At 35.5% G+C, this 14,038-nt stretch overlaps 1 protein-coding gene across 1 annotated transcript; it reads right to left on the minus strand.

Annotated features, from left to right (window-relative positions):
- Positions 1-7,862: 7,862 nt before the first annotated feature.
- LOC123504393 lies at positions 7,863-10,698 on the minus strand. Its single transcript, XM_045254852.1, has 4 exons — positions 10,631-10,698; positions 9,119-9,251; positions 8,547-8,663; positions 7,863-8,063 (listed from the first exon to the last, which is right to left on the minus strand). The coding sequence occupies exons 1-4, from the start codon at positions 10,672-10,674 to the stop codon at positions 7,956-7,958; spliced, it is 402 nt and encodes a 133-aa protein (XP_045110787.1). The 5' UTR covers positions 10,675-10,698; the 3' UTR covers positions 7,863-7,955.
- Between the last annotated feature and the right edge of the window lie 3,340 nt (positions 10,699-14,038).

Below are 14,038 nucleotides of genomic sequence, written 5' to 3' on the forward strand. Positions count from 1 at the left end.
CCCAAGAAAGTCAGTAAAGGAGGAATATGATGTCAAAATATATAAACTAGTAAAGAAATCCGGACGTTGGTAGGACGTGCGAGAGGATGACTTTCGCGGGACAAAAAGCTATTGGAGTACAAGAGAATCTGCCCAATTTGCATTTCTATACAGGAGCAGTAGAAAGGAAAACGAGATCTGGCGTCCGTGGGCTGTGGGAGGGGACGAAGGGAAAGAGATGGAAAAAGGGAGAGTGGATGTCACACCAAAACCTTCACTGGCGTCAGTACTCGTGAAGAGGGATGAAAGAAGCGGGTGAAAAGGAAAGAAGGAAGTAGTAGTAGTAGTAGTAGTAGCGGCAGCGGGGACAATACAAAATGTGACGAAAACTATGACGTGGTGATGGAAATAATTATATCATTCATATTTTGTTCTAGACCAACTTTTAATGGATACTGAAAAGTTGTGGGCTTTGAAATTATAATTATTAGACATTGGATTTGAATTAATTTTCTTAAATGTACCGATATCATTCAAGTAGTATATGTATTATAAGTATGTATATGAGGTAAAAAGATAGAAGAAGCAAATGTCGAGGAGCTTTCAAGTGTGGTTGAAATTATGTGCATATTTTACGAATATTCTTTTTGAAATTTTTTGCTGAATACGTTCATCCTAGAGGCAGTGGCATGAAGCCCTTGCCGCCACCAGACCGTGGCACGCACGAGCCCTCAGATTGCGAGGAGCACAAAAGATCAAAGTATCGCTAGTATTCCATAATTCTCTCTCTCTCTCTCTCTCTCTCTCTCTCTCTCTCTCTCTCTCTCTCTCTCTCTCTCTCTCTCTCTCTCTCTCTCTCTCTCTCTCTCTCTCTCTCTCTCTCTCTCTATCTATCTATCTATCTATCTATCTATCTATCTATCTATCTATCTATATATATATATATATATATATATATATATATATATATATATATATATATATATATATATATCCTGTAGTAATGTATCTTCATCACCTGTAAGCCTTCTTCAAAGTATAGTTCTTGTGTTTCCTCCATTCTTTTTTCTATGATTTCTCGTTATAAGAGAATGGCTTATAATTCATATTTAACTGCATCATGTTGACATGTCCAATTGTTCTTCATATGGACTTTCGAACGTAGACTTGATAATCTTCGGTATACGAATATCATACGGAACATTAGAAACCTTAGAAATGTTTTTAAAAACTTGTTTAGCGAAAGTTGACACCATTTAATTAAGTGTTGTGGAGTTCTATGAAGGATAATGTACACGATGGAAAGTTTATCTGATGTCAATACGGCATATGTCATACTATCCCCTAGGAAACTAATAAAGAAGATAGGCCAAGGAAATGCGACCTTGGTAATCTATAACACTACCAGTAAACCCACCAGGACGCCATCCTGCCGCGCTCGGTAAGGCTTAATCTCCCTACCTTCATGTGTCCTTAAGCGTCGTTGTGGGAGTTCTTTGTCCTGCACCAATAGAACAAAGGAGAATCTGACTCACAAACGAGCCTAGGAGCTTCATTGTAACTGGATAAAACAAAAGAAATGTTTGTAATATAGAATGCAGCTATTACGTAATGATAGCTAAATTGAAATTATATTCACTCGCAATTGAATAAATTAAATAATTTTAACATGATATTATTGGAAGTGATAATAGATGAACCAATCAGATTTTTCAAAGAAAAGAATACGGTCTTTTATTCCAGCTGCAAGGTACTCTCATTGTATATAGGCAAATTAATTAAGAATTATATGCCTTGTTACTTTATTATATTATTACATGACTTAAAAACGATGACTCATTTACCAAATCTCACCACTGTGAACGAAAGTAACTGAGACCAAACTTTGCCTTAACTTCGCACGTCTTAAACACTAAAGCTGAGACAAGAGAAGTCCTAGTTCACGAGGAATATTCCTGTCAGATATGAGAAAAGAATCCGAAGTATTACTTCCTACCGGAGGGAGTTACGAGAGGTAATGCCAGTGTGTGGAAGGGAGTCGCTCCGGAATTGTATTTTCTTAACATTAAATAATTTCTCAGTGACGGAGAGCGAAGCGGAGCAAAGGAACCATCCGTAAAGACACTAACAAAACATACTGTCTTGATAGATATTTTATTTTTACACTGGATGCCTAGATCATTAAGATATATGAGCTGTTACGAGTTTTCAAACTACCCTGAAATTGTTATTACTGTAAATCACAAAGTGTGAATTTTGTTGTTTTATGATTAGAGGTGTAGTAAGGTGGCCTTGAAACTATCCCTTTCCATTAGCTGCCGGCAGAGCAAAGAAAGTACATGATGTGTGTATGGGTGTGCGGTGTTTTGTCTAGGTCAACCATTTGTGGGCTTGCTGGCCTGATATATCCATTATGATTTATTAATTAACTTTTCAATTAAAATGCTTATATAATTAATTATGTTTACATTGTTTATAGTTATAATATTTACAGTTTTAACGATATCGAAAATGTCCCCAAAGCTAAAGTATGCTAATTATTATTCACCATCATATAATATGAAGAGGGGAAAATAGACCACGGGCAACAAAAGCGTTTAAACAGAAAGGCGCACTGAACAAAAATATCCACTGATTAACAAAAGACTAATATCCTTCATATTGTCCTAAAGTACGGGTACACATGCATGACAGTGTCGTTGTGGACTACACACACACACACACACACACACACACACACACACACACACACACACACACACACACACACACACACACACACACACACACACACACACACACACACAGATGACCGGGGTTCACACACACGGCCGGGTGGAGATATTTGGGTGTGTCTCCTTTCACGTGTAGCCCCTGTTCACCTAGCAGTGAGTAGGTACGGGATGTAAATCGAGGAGTTGTGACCTTGTTGTCCCGGTGTGTGGTGTGTGCCTGGTCTCAGACCTATCCCAAGATCGGAAATAATGAGCTCTGAGCTGGTTCCGTAGGGTAACGTCTGGCTGTCTTGTCAGAGACTGCAGCAGATCAAACACACACACACACACACACACACACACACACACACACTTCAAATTGTTGCCTACTTTTTTAACTTTTTTTTTTCTTGCATTCTTCAGTTTAAGTAATTCCCTTGCCCAATGTCTCTGCTTGCCTGAGGGTGATGTCGGAAGTAAAGTACTTCCCCAGTAGTCTCACTAAGCGTCCCATAAACGCTCTGAAATTTTTTTTTTCTTGATGTGTTTGTCTGAGAAACAAATGCAAAAATTAGGACGGAGTTGTTACACGCCAGACAAGCTGCAAATTGACGTGGAAGGCCTGGCGAGAATAATTGTTTGCAAACACTCCGAGACATGTTTGGTAAACACAGACAACACTGGTAAAACAGGCCACCCAGGCCTGCTCTCGTCCCACTCGTGTACAAGAACACATCTGCGCAATCTGTCCTAATCCCAAGCTACAATATTCCTCCACAGTCAGGCCAACGCCTTCCCAGTAATAACGGTTTCTTCTGATCGACATAAGAATTTGGACAATACATCTATCTAAACAGTTGAATCCCTCCTGTCGCCTTTAATATCACCATAACTTGTCCTTACTGGTGAGCCCTGCAGACTGCAGTGGTGAAATCATGAAACACAGCAGATACTGAAGCCTCGTTCTGTTGTTCATGTTTGCTCATTGTTATAAATGAAGCAGGGTACTCTTTTTCCTTTCCATTTTATTGTAATCATTTAATTATTCTTCCATGAAAAAAAAAAAAATTACGAGTATTCCTTAAATAAATGTAATCAGTACAAGCACAGATAGCTTAGTATTCACTCCTGGTATGTATTCTATATCGCATATTTTTTTCCTTCAATTTATTTTTGATTTCATGTTTTCCTAGAGCATGGCATTGTCTTTCGGAATTGTCCATATGTTACTATTGAGACATTTGACTTCCTCTGTTGTGTAAAGGAAAGCGTTAGTGAATCCCTTTCTGGTGTGTTTTTTCTTTCATATCCCTTCATACACACGTTCTTCCGTGTTAATATATATATATATATATATATATATATATATATATATATATATATATATATATATGTATGTATGTATGTATGTATGTATGTATGTATGTATGTATGTATGTATGTATGTATGTATGTATGTATGTATGTATGTATGTATGTATGTATGTATGTATGTGTGTGTGTGTGTGTGTGTGTGTGTGTGTGAGAGAGAGAGAGAGAGAGAGAGAGAGAGAGAGAGAGAGAGAGAGAGAGAGAGAGAGATACGGGGGCGGTGGCGGGCTCTGGAGACGTTTAGCATGCATATAGGTAGTAGTAGCTTGGTGAGTTTTTATGAACCACTACACGAAGTTTTTATCATTTTCTCAAGTTAAGGTGAATATTTTTTTTTTTTTTCTATCAGCTCGTTTAATCAGAAAGGAGTTGGTAATGTAGCTCTGGTTTCAGTCATGGACTCAGTTCTGTAAACTTTTTTTTTTCTTCTTTTATTAAGTGTTTCCAAAAGATATATCATGTGTGATTTCACAAGAAACTTCTTATAGACAAGATTTACAAGGACTATAATTTGTGTTTGTCTGGTGAAAAAAAAATTAAGGTCTTCAAGGTCTTCTCAAATTCTACTCGCAGTCTACAGTTTTGCATCTTTTCCATATAAAATCATCTAAACCACAATGCATTCACTTCGTCCCGAGGCGTATCAGGTATTTGTCGTGGAGGGAACAGAAAAGGGGAAGTCGTTATGGAATTTTATGGATTTTATTACGCAGGATATCTTTTGTGTGAAATACGGTATGTTCTTAGACAAGAAATAACTACCAAGAAGGAAAAAGTTTGCCAGTATCGAGGTTCCTTGAATAAATCAACCATATAACCAGTTGTTTAACAGGTACATAGTCTTATAAATCTTAGTAAACATGTACGAATATTCATTGCTGTGGATCAAGCCGATGATTTTTGCACATACACTATTAGTATTCTGTGCGACTGGCACTATTTATACCCTAAGTTCTGGCGCTGAAAGAATAAATAGAGGAAGCTTATTGTACTGAATGCGATCATGTATACATGTAGTTATGTGAATACCTACTTTAAGACATTAACATATGGCGAAACAAAGGCCCTAGCATGCCAAACCTAGTACTATATACTTTAACTAACGTTCATGCTAATCCTAATTAGGGAACAATGATAAGTGATCATAACGATTAATGATAATAATAATAATAATAATATTATTATTATTATTATTATTATTATTTTTGTTATTATTATTATTATTATTATTATTATTATTTAGTTATTATTATTAGTTGTTATTATTACATTACTATTATTATTATTATTATTATTATTATTATTATTTTTTTTTTTTTTATTATCATCATTATTATTTTGATAATAACAACAATTGCTGTTATACTTTTCTTTCATTTAGTTAGAACGAAAGAATTTCATTCGTAAAATGATAACATTTTCTCCATCGTATTTCTTTACTCACTCAAGATTCAACAGGCTTCATTTGTGTCTCCTGAAGTACAACTGCTCCTAGCTTAAGCATACTCTAACCTCTTAAGTTTTCGGGAAGTAAAACCTTTGATATTTATTTTCTTCTTCGATAAATTTTCTGCCAAGGCTAATAATTAGATGTACTCATGCACGTATCTAGAACTCTTCAGTGATTCGCACTCACTAAGGTCCCTGGGGGGTGAGGAAAGAGACACGCTCTGTGACAAAAGAAAGGATCTGTTCGCTTCATATCAAACCGTGGTTCCTTTAATGCGAGCAGCGCGTGTCCGAGAGTCATCTTATAGAACTTGTGTGTGGCTTGAAAAATGAAAGTCCAGGTGTGTAGATTAAAGTGCGCAGTTGAAAGAATAAAGATTATTTTTTTTTTTTAGTGAAGCAAATAATAATTTGGCATCAAGGGAAAGACATTGCCGCTTAGAAAAGACCGCGTTCCCCTGAATATTGGCCGCGAACAAAGGGCAGAGAGGACACGCTGTCATTACTGGCAAGAACAGTAATTGCTCGTAATGCTGGTGACCCACTCACAGCGTACGAGTCCTAGACAACAGAGGTGGGGCACCATGGAGCTTCCAATGATAAAGAAGCTGATATTTGTGTCATGGGAAGACCGCGTCAGGCATAGGATCTTTTTCTAAAACACCTCTGCGCTGCATCCTGACTACTTTCAAAAGGCTCTGGTTAAACTTGAACAGATTTTTATGAGCATTTTTACGGCTCAAGTGACAGGTTTACATGATTCCTACATTATCTAACGTAGTAGCAATCTTGGAAACCCTCCTAACCATCTCTGTGGCCTTGAAAAATAATAGAATATATATATATATATATATATATATATATATATATATATATATATATATATATATATATATATATATATATATATATATATATATATATATATATATTGGTGACTGGTGACACACAAGTTTCTCTCTCTCTCTCTCTCTCTCTCTCTCTCTCTCTCTCTCTCTCTCTCTCTCTCTCTCTCTCTCTCTCTCTCTCTCTCTCTCTCTCTCTCTCTCTCTCTCTCTCTCTCTCTCTCTCTCTCTCTCTCTCTCTCTCTCTCTCTGCCCCTTCACGGGGAAGGCAGCTGGTCGGGATATCGGTTGCAGACTCTTGTTTGACTACTATTCCTCTTGGTAGTGGCAGTTGCCGGTATTTGCTCACCCATTTTTCTTTTAGGTCGGCTCTGTTCTCCCCTCACATAAGTTTAGCAAGTGTTGAGGGACTGTGAGGAACACTCATTGTTTGCGTATTGAAAGCATGTTCGCAAGGACGTTTTGCGGATGTTCATTGTGTTTCTGAAGTGGTGGTAGAAGATTCCTCTTTGTTGCGGTTTTACGTTTGCGATGATGCTCCAGAATTGCTCAAACTTTAAATATGTTATACAGGCTGTCGACAAAATTGCAAGAAAAAAAAGGGGGTATTAAAAGAAGACTATGCAGTTTTTAGCTGGTATAATGATTGGAGGTGTCTGTAAGAGAAGGAATGCCTCAGAACAATTAGTAATGTACTGAATGTCAAGGAATGTCACGAGTAAGTCAGTCTTGCATTGAAGTAGTAACGTTAACTGAAAGTAAAAAATCCATCAGAAAAATTGGATCTGCTGACTGAGTTTTATTCTCTTCGGCATCATCAAAGATGCTCTAGAAATGTTAGCACTCTTAAGTAAACACTGAGGATATTTTGTTACTTATATAAATGACTGATCGATTACAAAATGATGTGGAATATTTCATGTACGTTCATACGTACATATTCATATACATTAGTTAAAATGTTATTATTTTTATAGTAGAAAAAAATTCGTTGATGCTTTTGTTGTTGTTGGTGTTGCTTTTGTTTTAGCTATTGTCAGATAATGGCAAAAATGATATAATAATATCACCAATAAAAGTAATAATATTTCCCTTTCCGTTATGGTTTTGTTTCTTCTTGTATTCATTGCTTTTATTAGTAGTAATACTATTCCTTCCTTATTATTTTTATTATTATTACTATTATCATTATTGTTATTATTATTGTTGTTGTTGTTGTTGTTGTTGTTGTTGTTGTTGTTATTGTTATTATTATTAATATAAATTTATGATAATAATAATAACACTAATAATAATAATAATAATAATAATAATAATAATAATAATAATAATAATTAAAATAATAATAATAATGATAATATTAATAATGATAATGTAAGAACATAATGACAGCTTGTGGAAGGGTGGTGAAGGGATACACGGACTGTGGATGAGTACTTTATTCCTGACTATTATATATATATATATATATATATATATATATATATATATATATATATATATATATATATATATAAAGTTTTTAGCACTTTGGGAGTGCTTTGTTTTAAGTGTACGTAGATAATTCAGTTACTGAGTCTAAAGTTGGCACTTCACGTCACTCACAGCGTACTATTGCCTTGCCATTTTTGCATTCCAACTTCTGCTTGCTGGTCTGGCTGTCAAAGCCCCATGGGCCATTACACATACGAGCGAAAAGGTGAACCTGGAAGAGCATTACCGTCAAGCAGTATTGATAAACATTTATCGCATGCTATATGAATGGAAAAAAAAAATAAATAAATAAAAATCAAATAGATAAATATCTATCTATCTATCTATCTATCTATCTATCTATCTATCTATCTATCTATCTATCTATCTATCTATCTATCTATCTATCTATATATATATATATATATATATATATATATATATATATATATATATATATATATATATATATATATATATATATATATATATTATTATTGTTGTATAATAAAGGAAGCAATTGTTGTTGTTGTTGTTTTTTCAAAGTATTTATCTGTGGCTAAGTCAAAATTTCTTCTTAGAGATACAAGATACAACATACTTTAAATCCATGAAATGCCGTATATTGTATTATATTATTGACTTGCACTTGTGCTCAATATTCCGTCCCCACTGAGTATGCTGCCCCAGAAAATATTTTGGAAAGCAAACTTACCAAGCGAGGTTCGAGGTTGCTTATATTCTTGTCTGAGAGGTTGTCACACATAACCTGGGCCACTGTACTATTAGCTGTATGGAGGCACAAGTCTCCGTCAAGGGTCAGTACTTCCCACTGTGGACAAAATTTTTATCCCTAATTGGCATTAACAATTTACAATAAAATTTCTATTTTTATAAAAGAATAATGGTCAAACTGTTAAATAGAAATGCAATAATAATAAATATGTACATTTCATCGATATTCTAAGAACATATGAAATATTTATCAAGTAAAATACGGGTTAAAGTTATCTAGTGTCATATTTCCTTGGTGATTATACTTTTGACAAATACTAAGCATGTTAAAGTTCCAATTTCTTTCTTTCAAAGCAGGAATTTACAACCTGGGGTTCGCGCATCCCCAAGGCTTCACAAGATTTCCAGGGGTAGTTAGAACTAATGATATTCTTTTCAGTTTACCATTGCATATTGAGTATTGTTCAATGTCAGATTATTGTGGGTTCGGGGAGATGGGTTTTATATAAGTTTGAGAACCACTGCTTTAAAGTGTCCTGAAATTCTAGTTACCTCGAATTTGCAGTAATCAAGGCACCATATGACATCATTGCAGTGTTCCATCTCATGGCTTGGGAAAGCCATCACCTCCAGCTCGCTGTCCGGCAGTGACACAAAGGCGCCACATTCACACATCCCTGCCGCGCTGTGAACAATACAGGTTTAAGGAAACTGATCTTGTTAAGCATATTAACGTAATTTATAGAATATTACACAAAACTTCTTCCTATTAATCGTTAATGATATTCTAAACCAAACTTCTCTTATCCACTACTACGCTGATGATACCACACTATACTTCTCCACGCCTTTCAGTGACTACCAACCATTGAAGAAGTTAAAAGATCACGCAGGGACGCCACAAAACGCCTGATTTCTGATCTCTGTAAATCATTTTTTGGGGGGGCAGAAAAAACTTAGTTTTTTCTTCAGTGACACTCAAGACTTCCCCCCTTCTACAGTGAATATTCTTGGTCTCTCGTTTACTTATAATCTTAACTGTAAATTTCGCATATCTTCCCTACCTAAAATAATTTTTGTTAAGGTTAAGCATTCTGAGTCGTCTTCCCCAGTTTTTCTCACCCCCAATTGTTAAGTCTGTACAGTAGCCCATGTATATAATATTCTTCGCATTTACCTATTTAATTAGATAAGATGGAATCATAAGCCGTATAAAATAGCGTTATGCTGTCTTATACCGCTATTTTCATGCCAACTACTCTTCTGATCTCTCTAATTGCCTGTCTTTCCTTCTCCTCTGGCCCCGTTGCAAAAGACTTTTTCTTTCTCTAACCTCTGCTGTGCATATCTCTAATGGAAGAGTTAACAAGTACTCTCTTTATCTGGTAAATTCTGGTAAACTGCGTTTGTATTTGATCTGCTGTTGGCTTGAACACATTTATTGCATTTTCTATTAATTTAGCCAAATCTACCCGGCTTGTTCGGTGGCTAGCAACTAGTGGTGCAGTTTTCCTTTTTTCATAAAAACAAACACCGATAATATACTTCGTTACATTTTACTACATGAAGACTTTTTTTTAAACAGACTATAAAAATAAATAGCGACACCCAAGAAATGAAACGCACCCAAAACGCGAAAATAGCGTGAAATTTCTTGGATAGTGCCGTTTGACATTTCATTTCACATATTTTATAAGTAATATTTTGCCAACACCAGATATCATTTTGATTATGTATGTCTTACTCAGGGTACTAATGCACTATATGACAGATTTTCCTTGGGCAGTATAATAAAGAAAACGAAATGAGAGAGAGAGAGAGAGAGAGAGAGAGAGAGAGAGAGAGAGAGAGAGAGAGAGAGAGAGAGAGTTAAGAAGTAATGAGAATCATGTTGTTTAAAAAAAGACGAGATCACTTGTGACGGTATGTGCGAATATATGCCAATGAATTGCATGATTTTGCTTTCCAGAAAATAAAAATAAAATAAAACAACAAGTGTTGAGATCTGAGTAATTAAAAATAATACAATTCATATTAGCAAAGAAAAAAAAAATCTTGACTTACTGAGCAGCAGCGATCAGACAGGACAGTATGAGAAACTTCCTCATCTTGCTAGAAACTAGGAACGTGGGACCAGCCTCCACCTTATGTTTTATATACCATCACTTTCCTGCCGCTGAAAATAATCGGAAAACATCTGTTGGTTCTCAGGATTTCCTTTTAATTATCTCTATATCTCTATCAATTGTTTTCTTTGTTTGGTTAATTATATATATATATATATATATATATATATATATATATATATATATATATATATATATATATATATATATATATTTTTTTTTTTTTTTTTTTTACACTTTTAACAAAACCTGACTTGAGAACCCAACATGGCTGGAGATCCATCCGTGCTTGTTCTACAGAGATTGTCCCGATTAAGACCTTTAGCTTTAAAGAATTTTTTTATTTTCTGCATCACCTTTTGTAGGTAGCTCGAGGGATTCACAAACAAGCATTCTTCATTAAGCTCTACATCCTGAACATACGTTACAAAAGCTAGGAGTTGTGAGCAAGACTGGACATCAGTAGACTCATCGAGTTGAATACTGAATATTCCAGCACCTTTTATTTCTTTTATCACTCGCTCTTTGATGTCAGACATTTGGGAGGTTCGGGGCTGCACCGTACTATTTGAGAGTAAAATAGCATTCAGCTTCTCAGCACTTTTCTCAGCCAAAACAAGCTTCACGATTGTTTTGGCACATGGCGAAATTAACTCTCCCAATTGTGTGAGGTTTCGTTTTCTTTGTTATCTCAAGGTATACAAGAAATGACGCCTCCACTATGGCAGAACCACTGGCATCTTCATGTTTAGTTCTTGTCGAATAAAGAAAAAACGATCTTTACCAACATGTTCAGGATGCTTGGTTTCCAGATGTAATCTAAGCTTACTGGGCCTTAGTGATTCAGCAGTGAGAATTTACTGACAAATCACAAACTAATGCTTCACTACACCTTTATCAGTGATGTTTGTAAATAAAAAATCCAGGTAGTTCTCATCATAGTTGCGTTTCTTTTAAGAAGCCATCACTGTACCTGCAATGCACAGAAAGAAACCTCCCTTTTACTTGTTGTAGGTTGTAGGGTTAACCTAGTATAGGTCAGAATTTAAAATGAGGGTGCAAGGCCGAATGACGATTGCTGTTAACTGGAGAGAGAAGATGGATTCGTGCTTTAACGATTACGTTTGGACACAAATATTTTTCGTGAATGAAGGAGGGATGATAGAGAGAGAGAGAGAGAGAGAGAGAGAGAGAGAGAGAGAGAGAGAGAGAGAGAGAGAAAGGCGAAGACAAAAGAGAAGAAAACGAGGAGGACGGAAAGGATGAAAAGGACGTTTATTGAAGGCACGAGAAAGGAAGGAAAGTGAGTAAGGAACGAGAGCATGAAGACGGAAAATGAGGAACTGGAAGATGATATAGTATTCACCCTTTCAGTCACACATTCAGATCGAGAAGTTGGGTTGGTTGGATGCAATTGTGGTGGCGGAGACGATGGTGGATGCGCAAGTGTGTGTGTGTGTGTGTGTGTGTGTAGGAGGAAGATTTTTTTCTTTTTCTTTTTTGATGATTCAGTCTTAAGTCACTTGGTCCGCTGAAAATCACTTTGCCAAACCAGAAACTGATATAAATTCGGGAAATCAAAGGAATGAAAATTAAGAAGTGAAAAAAAATAAGCACAGTGGAGAGTAAGTGCAGAACATTATTCGATATTAATTTTCCCATGACTATACAAATGAATATGATTTTAACTCTCTCTCTCTCTCTCTCTCTCTCTCTCTCTCTCTCTCTCTCTCTCTCTCTCTCTCTCTCTCTCTCTCTCTCTCTCTCTCTCTCTCTCTCTCTCTCTCTCTCTCTCTCTCTCTCTCTCTCTCTCTCTCGGACCAGTCACCACCGCCTGGAGGTAATGTCGCCTACTTGTCTCTATAATGGATGTAGCGTCCCTCGCCCATCGTCGCCATAATGAGGAGCGATGCCATCTAACTTTCCCTGATTTACATCTTGCTGAAAGTCGCTTCGTAAATCTTCCTGGTGAAGTGCTCACGGGCGGTTCTTGATGTCGCTGTCGCAAAAGTTATCGGTGCCATGGACGTCGTGGGCGGTACGCTCCCTTGAGTGCAGGAGCGCTTTTCACGAAAGTCACGAAGAGGCAAATATGCATCGTTTATCTTCTCATAAATATGCTGTTGGGCAATCCACCAGGGAAGAGGGATTGAAATGGGGAAGAAGGTTGTGGTGACAGATGGAGAAAAAAGGAAAATATGGAAGAAACTTTCAAGAACGTATAAATCTAATACATCATTTACATATTTTTAATTCAAATATAAAATTTACCAGTAATATTAGACTTGATAAGTTTATACCACAGTCTCTCTCTCTCCAAACCATGTCAAAAGCTTTTCTGTAATCAACAGTCAAACAGAACAATTTATTTTTCTTCCAAACAACCAAATCAATACATTTCAACACAAATACATGAGCTATGGTTGAGTAGACTTTCCTAAAACCTGCCTGAAATTCATTTATTAAGTTACATTCATTGCAATATACAATAAGTCTGCCAATTAATACAAAGGTAAATATTTTTTTCCCATACAACTTAGCAAAGTAATACCCCTATAATTGCTGACATCAGTTTTATCTCCTTTATTCTTATAGACAGATACTATACTATACTACCAATCAACCCTTCATCAGGTAATATGCCTGAATCTAAGATTTTGTTAAATATTATTATATACAAGGGACGCAATAGATCACAAGTACTCCTGATGTATTCATTTTTTGATAGTCAATTCCAGCTGTCACATTATATTCAACTTATTGATACATTTTTTTTTCACTTCTACCTCTGTTATAGGTGTATCCAATGTGTAATTATGTACATACAGCATTTCATTATTATCACTGGGCAGATTTGGGAGATATTTATCTTCTTCAAGTAAACATTTATAAGTACGAGTATTATAGAAGGCATCTACAGGAATATCTATATCATGTTCATTGAAACCTTGTAGCAACTACCAACAAAATGTTAGGATCTTTCTTATTATCTTTCAGTTTTCTCTCAATGTTTTCTTTTCTTTATGTTTTATTCTGTTTAATTAACTTTTAGTTTTTCTGATTTTGATAAGCATATAATTGCAATTTATCTCATTCTTTGTAACATTATATTTTTCTCTCGCAGTATAATATATTTTTACTTGCTATTCAGGTCTTATCCAGGCATATATTTGTGTGGTTGCTGGACTTTATATATTTTTGTGGGTTCTTGGTGGAAACACTTGCAAAGCTGAATCTATAAGAACTTGCTTCAACTTATCGTTTAGATCTGTTATTGACAAACTATCTGCCACATCAATAATGTTAACATCTACCATATATATATATATATATATATATATATATA

This window comes from Portunus trituberculatus, chromosome 16 (assembly GCF_017591435.1).
Source record: "Portunus trituberculatus isolate SZX2019 chromosome 16, ASM1759143v1, whole genome shotgun sequence".
Lineage (NCBI taxonomy): Eukaryota > Metazoa > Arthropoda > Malacostraca > Decapoda > Portunidae > Portunus > Portunus trituberculatus.